At 35.1% G+C, this 8,346-nt stretch overlaps 1 protein-coding gene across 2 annotated transcripts; it reads left to right on the top strand.

The window, feature by feature from the left end:
* The first annotated feature begins 274 nt into the window (after window positions 1-274).
* Window positions 275-4,863, top strand: LOC133675438 (homeobox-leucine zipper protein HDG11). 2 transcript variants are annotated; one of them, XM_062096807.1, is made up of 11 exons: window positions 275-335; window positions 1,148-1,347; window positions 1,532-1,649; window positions 1,758-1,946; window positions 2,055-2,510; window positions 2,614-2,715; window positions 2,802-3,002; window positions 3,123-3,303; window positions 3,372-3,640; window positions 3,769-3,858; window positions 3,971-4,863. In XM_062096807.1, the coding sequence occupies exons 2-11, from the start codon at window positions 1,220-1,222 to the stop codon at window positions 4,358-4,360; spliced, it is 2,124 nt and encodes a 707-aa protein (XP_061952791.1). In that variant the 5' UTR covers window positions 275-335; window positions 1,148-1,219; the 3' UTR covers window positions 4,361-4,863. The 2 variants fall into 2 exon arrangements, with proteins under 2 accessions (XP_061952791.1, XP_061952790.1); XM_062096806.1 differs by lacking the exon at window positions 275-335 and having other exon boundaries at window positions 346-1,347.
* The last annotated feature ends 3,483 nt before the right edge of the window (window positions 4,864-8,346 follow it).

Genomic DNA, 8,346 nt, shown 5'->3' with positions numbered 1-8,346 from the left:
AAGGTAAGTGGGTGTTTATGATGCGATGTGAAAATATTTTTTAATTAAAAATATATTAAAATTATAATTTTTATATATATAAAAAAAACATGTCTTAATGATCTCTAAATGACTAAATAACACTAATCTCTAAGTAGTAATCCATGTGTCTATTCTTGCTAACTCTATAATAGTAATTTTTTAAAAAAAAGGGTAAGCAAAGAGGCAAAAACAAGATCCCAGTAAAAGAATATAAACAAAAAGTCTATATTTATCAACAAACGTAATATGAAAACAAAATCACACGCCGGAAATTAATCATCAAACCCCGGCTGACTCGCTACATGGACTTTTTGGTGACCTCTCCCTCCCTCTCTCCCTCTCTCCCTCTCTCTAATCCTCCTCTCTTGCTTTATTTATTTATTATTTTCTCTGTTTTTGCACATCTGGGCATGGCTGAGCATTGCATGTAATAGTAGAGTACCACACTAGTTGTGGAGCACTGTTTAGTGGTATTGAAGTGAGAGAGTTGAGTGAGTAATGAGTTAAAGGAGAAGGAGAGAGAGAGACTGTCTTAAATTTCAGAGAGAGAGAGAGAGAGAGAGAGAGAGGGAGATAGACCAACTGACTCCTTTCTCTCCTTCCTTTCCCTCGAATGCGGTGATGACTCAGAATTTAAAAGCCCACAAGACTGTCGCTCTTTAAAACCCCCTTCGCCATCAGCTACACACATTTTCACAAATAAGTGTGCTCAGCAAAATACACACACTCCTAGTAAGGAATCGTAGGAGTAGTGTGTGCTGTAGTGTTTTAGTGGGGTGTTTTAGGTTTTTTAAGAGAGAGAGAGAGAGAGAGAGAGAGAGAGAGAGAGATTAGAGGGACTTAATTAGAGCCCAAGATTTAATCTTTTTTATTTTTTATGAAAAATCTCTCTCCTTGACTCCCTCTTCTGAAATCATGCCAAATTCTTTGACATTCCAGCCGTTTCTCTCCTTATGATATGCCTTCGAAAACCAAATGCTTAAACCCCTCTCAACTTCTCCTCAAACCCCAAAAAATCAAAAATCGAACAGTCCTTCTATCTTGTACTCTACAGGGATGTTACTGTAGCCATGGTATATTATAGCATGGGCCATCAATCTTGATATATTATTTCTTTGCTCTATAGGGGACTCGCTAATAGCTTCTTCTTCTCCCTCTTGTTGCTGTGTATATAAAAAGGCTTCTTTTTGGGGAGAAAATGGAGTATGGCAGTGTTGGAGGAGGAACTAGTGGCGGTGGTGGTGGAGACCATGACCCCTCTGATCCTCAAAGGAGGAAGAAGCGTTATCACCGCCACACTGCTCTCCAGATTCAGAAGTTGGAGTCGTAAGCACTCTTTCGCATTGCAATCTCTTTGTTTTCGTCAATCGTGCAATCCGATGATGATTTAGTAGTGTTGCTTTTGTGGGGTATATGACATGTGTGTGTAATGTTTCTTTTGGTATTGGTCTTTATGGGTTGTTGATGTTTTTTTTTTCTTGTTTTGTGTTTGTACTATGTGGGAATGAAGATTGTTTAAGGAGTGTCCACACCCAGATGAGAAACAAAGGTTACAGTTAAGTAGAGAGTTGGGTTTGGCACCAAGACAGATCAAGTTTTGGTTTCAAAACAGGAGGACCCAGATGAAGGTGAATTAGAGATTCTTGTTTTGTTTTTCTCTTTGTTTGATTGAATTTTGTTAAAAGTTATTAAAAGGTTTGTTTTGTTGTTGTTGTTGTTGTTGGTTAATGGTTCAGGCTCAACATGAAAGAGCAGATAACTCTTCTCTTAGAGCTGAGAATGATAAGATCCGATGTGAGAATATAGCCATTAGAGAGGCACTCAAGAATGTAATTTGCCCCTCTTGTGGGGGTCCTCCTGTTACGGAGGATTCCTATTTTGATGAACACAAACTAAGAATGGAGAATGTTCAATTGAAAGAAGAGGTGAGCTTCTGTGTTTTGAATTCTCTCTCTCTCTCTCTCTCTAATTTTTTATTTTAATTTTTTCTTGCGCCATTCATGAAATGGTTTGCAAAATTTTGATTGTTGCAGCTTGATAGAGTTTCTAGCATTGCTGCTAAATACATAGGGAGGCCAATTTCCCAACTCCCTCCAGTGCAACCTTTTCACATTTCTTCCTTGGATTTATCAATGGGGAATTTTGGGGGCCAAGGGATTGGTGGCCCTTCGCTTGATCTTGATCTTATCCCATCTAGTTCAAATTTGGCTTTCCAACCTCCAGTCATTTCGGATATGGACAAGTCCCTTATGACTGATGTTGCCGCAAATGCTATGGAGGAATTGTTAAGGCTTTTGCAAACCAACGAACCTTTGTGGATGAAATCGTCCGCTGATGGGAGAGATGTTCTTAATCTCGATAGCTACCAGAGGATCTTTCCAAGGGCTATGAGTCACTTAAAGAATCCCAATGTTCGAATAGAAGCATCCCGAGATTCAGGTGTTGTTATCATGAATGGTGTAGCTTTGGTTGACATGTTTATGGATTCAGTAAGTCCTTTTCTTACTCTCTAATAATATATATTTTTCTGACACCCAAAATATCTTAATTATTAAGGCTGTCTCTGAGTTGTATCACTGATTTGAGCCGCAGAACAAGTGGGTCGAATCATTTCCCACGATGGTATCTGTGGCAAAGACCATTGAAGTAATTTCATCTGGAATGTTGGGTAGTCACAGTGGTTCTTTGCAACTGGTAATGAAAAAAGCTTTAAGTTGCTTGCTTCTGTTTCAACAACTGGCTCGAAGATGGTTTATCATATGAAATGTGCTTTTTTGCAGATGTATGAAGAGTTGCAGGTGCTTTCACCCCTGGTTCCGACTCGGGAATTCTGTATCGCCCGGTATTGTCAGCAAATTGAGCAAGGCTTATGGGCAATTGTTAGTGTTTCATATGATATTCCACAGTTTACCTCCCAATTTCGATGTCATAGGCTTCCTTCTGGATGCTTGATTCAGGATATGCCAAATGGATACTCAAAGGTTGTCTAGTTGCTCCTGAGAACTTCATTATATGTTATTACTATGGTGTTTCAACTTCAAAACAGTGATAGATGTAGAACTATTTCTTGTACTTAGTTATTAACCTGAAGTGTGAAACAGGTTACTTGGGTGGAACATGTAGAGATCGAAGACAAAACCACAACTCATCAGCTTTATAGGGATCTCATTCACAGTGGTATGGCTTTTGGAGCTGAACGATGGCTTGCTACACTTCAAAGGATGTGCGAAAGAGTGGCATGTCAAATGGTGTCAGGCAATTCGACCCGGGATCTTGGAGGAGGTAAATTTATTGCCATAGTCAAATCTTTTTAGTTAATCATGATTTTAACTGTGCATTTCATTTTCCAGTAATTCCATCACCAGAAGGCAAGAGAAGCATGATGAAACTTGCCCAACGAATGGTCAGCAGTTTCTGTTCTAGCATAAGCACTTCTAACAGCCACCGATGGAGCACACTATCTGGGTTGCATGATGTTGGAGTTCGAGTTACACTCCATAAGAGCACGGATCCTGGCCAACCTAATGGTGTAGTTCTAAGTGCAGCTACCACATTTTCACTTCCAGTTTCTCCTCAAAATGTCTTCAGTTTCTTCAAGGATGAAAGAACCCGACCACAGGTGATGTAGATTTTGAAATTGGCGGTGGAATGATTCATGGCATGTTCAATTGCTTGTAAAATGTTTTCCTTTGATAAACTTCTTGCTGATATTTTGGCTTTGGTTTTGGTACTTTTTTTTTTCTTTAGTGGGATGTACTCTCTAGCGGCAATGCAGTCCAAGAAGTTGCCCATATCACAAATGGTTCACATCCCGGGAACTGCATATCTGTTCTTCGAGTAAGGCTATCTCTGTTTGGCTCATTCTCTACCTTTTATAGTGAATTGTTTCACTGTATAAAGTAAAATGCTTATTTAATGACTTTCATAACTCTATAATATTCTGTAATAGGCCTACAACACTAGTCAGAACAATATGTTAATACTGCAAGAGAGCTGTGTCGACTCATCAGGTTCACTTGTAGTCTATTGTCCCGTCGATCTACCAGCCATCAACATAGCAATGAGCGGTGAGGACCCTTCTTATATACCTCTGCTGCCATCAGGATTCACCATTTCTCCTGATGGCCGTCCTGACCAAGGAGATGGTGCATCAACAAGCTCTAATACACAAGGAAGCACGGCCAGGTTGAGCGGTTCACTAATTACAGTAGCATTTCAAATACTAGTCAGCAGCTTGCCATCTGCTAAACTGAACCTGGAGTCAGTGAATACTGTTAATAACCTTATTGGCACCACTGTCCAGCAAATTAAGGCTGCCATGAATTGTCCTAGTTCCTGATGACCAGTTCTGCTACTGCAAACATAACTGTTCCCCTTTCTCTCTACCATCTTTGAATATTGAGATCAGAGAAAATTAAAGTGTTGTTTTTGCTGGTGGTATTCACTGTGGGAGAGAAGTATTGGGGTTGGTTGGGACTTTGAATGCCATCTTCAAGAACCGAAGATGCTTATTTACTGCTGCTGCTGCTGCCGGTGGTGGTGGTGCCTGTTTTTGCTGCCACAATTCATTACGATCTACACCAACTAAATTTTATTTATTATTTTTACGAGCCTCTTTTTTTGGATTTTGCAAAAATTCACGTTGGAAGACTAGCCATTTAAAGAGGGAGTCAAGAACGCACCATACATATTTTTCTTGCTTAGAAGGGGTAGTAATAAATCTGCCATCCCTTCCTTCATTACCACCCCAACTCAGCAAGAAAAAACAAAAATTGTGGTTCGGGTATTGACTTCTGTTCATGGACATTCAATCTAATTTATCTACCAATGATGTTCTATCTCTGTTCTTTTTCTTTTTTTTTTGAATTATTATATTTTTTTGGCCGTGTAATAAAATCTCTTGAATGGGGTGTCTGTGTTTGTGTGTGTGAATGGAGAGAACCATGAGGGCAGTGGGGCAGGCATGGAAATAGATTTTGATAGCTCTTTTGCTTGACATCAATGTTGGGCTCCACCCCATTCATGATCATCATACTAAAGTCTCTGAATTTCAAAAGATTATTTTTAACTGCATTTGCCTTGACATTTTCTGATGGAGAGGATTTGGATTTCCATTATATTGATATGACCACTCCTCAATGGGTCATTTGTTCTTTTTCTATTATTGGGGGCTCCACTTATTTTTTCTTTTTTTATCCTTGTGAGGTGTATTTGAACTTTATATGCTTTTGATTTGATCGCGGATCCTTTTTCATTCACATTTTGGCGTCTTCAAGAGCATGGTAAAAGTAAATTAATAATAAATAAATAAAAACAGAAAATAATAGAAGGTTTTTGAATTTCAGCATGATAATACAACAAAAAAAAAATAGTACTTCAATCACTTCATAATGATTAATGAAATATTGGGTTAGCTTGAATCTTATAATAACATTTTCAAAAACCCATTTAAAAGATTCAAATCGATACTCTTTTAATATAATCTATTACAATTATATATATATATATATATATATATATAATTAGTTATATAGTTCAAAATTGTTGAATCTTTATAAATGTGACCCCTTCTCTATTCTTATATGTTTGAGGGTGTGGTTGTGATTGTTTTTTAAAGTGTTTTTCGTGCTGAAATGCATTAAAATAATATTTTTTTATTTTTTAAAAATTATTTTTGAGATTAGTGTATCAAAACGATCCAAAATATATATAAAAATAATTTTTAATAAAAAAATTAAATTTTAATGAAACGTGATTTGCACCGCGTTTCAAAAGGATGCTAATATTATATTTAGCCTAGTTTGTATATTTTATTTCCGGTTAAGAATCATTAATTTAACTGTAGCTATAATGACTTTTAAGTTTTTGGTAATACTTTAAAAACTAACATCATAATCTTTTCCATTTGTTATTTTCAGAAATTACAATATATAGTTTTTCAAAAGTCATGAAGATAATTAAGAGCTATAAAATTCAATTAAGAAAAATAATTTTAATATGTGAAAACTAGTACTTAGAATTTAACACACTATATTAACAACTAGTACTTAGAATTTGTAGCGCTATTTAGCATAGGAGAGGATTTAGGATTTAGGAAATGGATGATTATTATCTTTTATCGTGTAGTCTAAAATCTAATATTAAACTCTCAAGGAAATAGTACAAATAATAATAATAATAAAAAGGCTAATTAATAAATTTGGCCCGTGTGGGTTACCTTGCTCAAGGGATATTAGGCAGCAACATGCATGAGGTTATTAGGAATAATTGGATCCTTTGACCAAAATTGAGTTCAACTCGAAAACATAATTAACTCAATGGAGAAATTAGGCTCGTGCACATAGATTTTATATGTAGCAATTAATTTACTTGTAAAATATTCCACGCCTATTATTTTTGTATCATATGATAAAAACTGAGTCGCTTTGGATTCCAGTTTCTCCCAATCATTTTTATCACATTACCATAAATTTCATATCCTAACGCACTAGTACTCCCTGTGTTAATTATCCCATGAAAAGTAATTTTAAAGGGTAGTTCAACTTGTTAGGTTTTGGATTTACTTTTCAATGATCACGAGTTCGAGTCTTCTCAAGGTCATTATAGATTTATATAGTCGTTAATTTTATGATCTGTAAAATTAGTTGAGATACGCGCAAACTGCCCTGTAAATCCACATTAATAAAAAAAAAATCTCATGCAAGGTACAAAAAATAATAACTCAAACCCTCGTGTGAGAAGCATGGCTGCTGAAGAATGTTATAAATTCCATTAAAAAAACCATTAATGCTTTTGTGAATGTTTAATGATCTTACCGGTTCCTACCATGCCGACGAGTTAATTTTCTTGACAAGGTCTCGACCATGTCGAATGTATGGGGGGATTTTGGATGGCAAGCCTTCCTCTATTAACATCCCTCTCGTGCCCATATGCCAAAAGAGGTCCAAAGCTTACAAACTAGGGTTTACCTTGTTCTTTAACTCTAAAGAATGTGTATTGTTTTAAATGGAATGTTGAAAAATTTCTATGTTTTTCATTTATGTGTGTGGTCGTTAAGAAAAATTGTTGACTTTGTACCAAATATTCGCATATAAAACCTAATGAAAGTGTTTAATATTGAGGTTTTTCAAGTTTCAGCAAAGATTTATTGAGATTTTAGAAAGTAAATTTGAGAAATAAGAAATTTGATTTCTAAGTTCCTTCAATAAGTTTTCGATGAGGTGGTGCATATTTACATCAAATTAAACAAGTTTATGAGAGTATTTTTAAGCTTTAATATAACTTAGTATATTGGAGATTCTCTTACATACAAATATATAGTAGTTTATTAGTCTAGCTGAAATGCGAGTGAAATTAAAAAAAACATTTGAGCATAACAAACAATATACCAAAAATAAAAATAAAATTGTTATTAAATTTAATATAGTGGGTTCATTTTATAACATTCAGATTCGACTCCTTGTATAACTCGAGTTTAAAATTAAACCACATGAAAGTTAAGGTGAGGTGATCTAATTGACTTGGTCGATTTATTGGCAACCTGGTTGACTAGTAAAGAACAATATTAAAAATAAAATTAAAAAAAATAATAAAACTAATAAAAAAAACTTAGTTGATCAATAAAAAAATAAAAAAAAATAATGAAATTTAAGGGAAAAAAACTGTGATAATTGTTTTGATATCATCAGTGTACTTAAAAGTTTTTTAAAAAATTTTTGTTTGTTGAGGCTTACAGCTACAGCCGCAGCTAAATCCAAAGCACACTCTTTAAGCCAGCCAGATGGATAGGCTGTAACTGTACTTACCTTAATTCTCATGTAATGAAAATGGAGACACCATGCTCGAAGAATTTGGAAGTGACTGTTAAGAAGAGCATTATTGGCTAATGGGTGGGTTTGATTGATTGGTGGGTGACATAAAAAAAATAAAAAGAAGACAATTTAGCAGAGTTGGTGGTCCCTACAAGTGATGGACTAGTCGACTGAAGGGTAGCTGAAAGTGATATCCTCCAAAGCCGCAGACTCTTTACAGATATTGTCCCCTGGGGGGGTTGTATTGGAGTGAGAGCTGACTCTTTACAGATGTTGAATAGTTATAGTTAAATTTTAAAAAATAAAAAATATTTTTTTAAAATAATCTCCATGTAATTCTTAAACCGTGTGCGACCTAGCAGCCAGGCTAAATAAAAAAACTTAAAAACTCAATGTTTGTTTTTAACCAGGTTTTTAATTTATTTGGATAAAATATTGATTTAATAAAAATCAATTAGAATTTTAGTAATTTAAATATAATTCAAATCTCTTTAAGACAATATTAATAATTTTT

The sequence above is a fragment of the Populus nigra genome, chromosome 16 (genome assembly GCF_951802175.1).
Source record: "Populus nigra chromosome 16, ddPopNigr1.1, whole genome shotgun sequence".
Classification (NCBI taxonomy): domain Eukaryota; kingdom Viridiplantae; phylum Streptophyta; class Magnoliopsida; order Malpighiales; family Salicaceae; genus Populus; species Populus nigra.
This window is presented reverse-complemented; position numbering and strand designations above follow the sequence as displayed.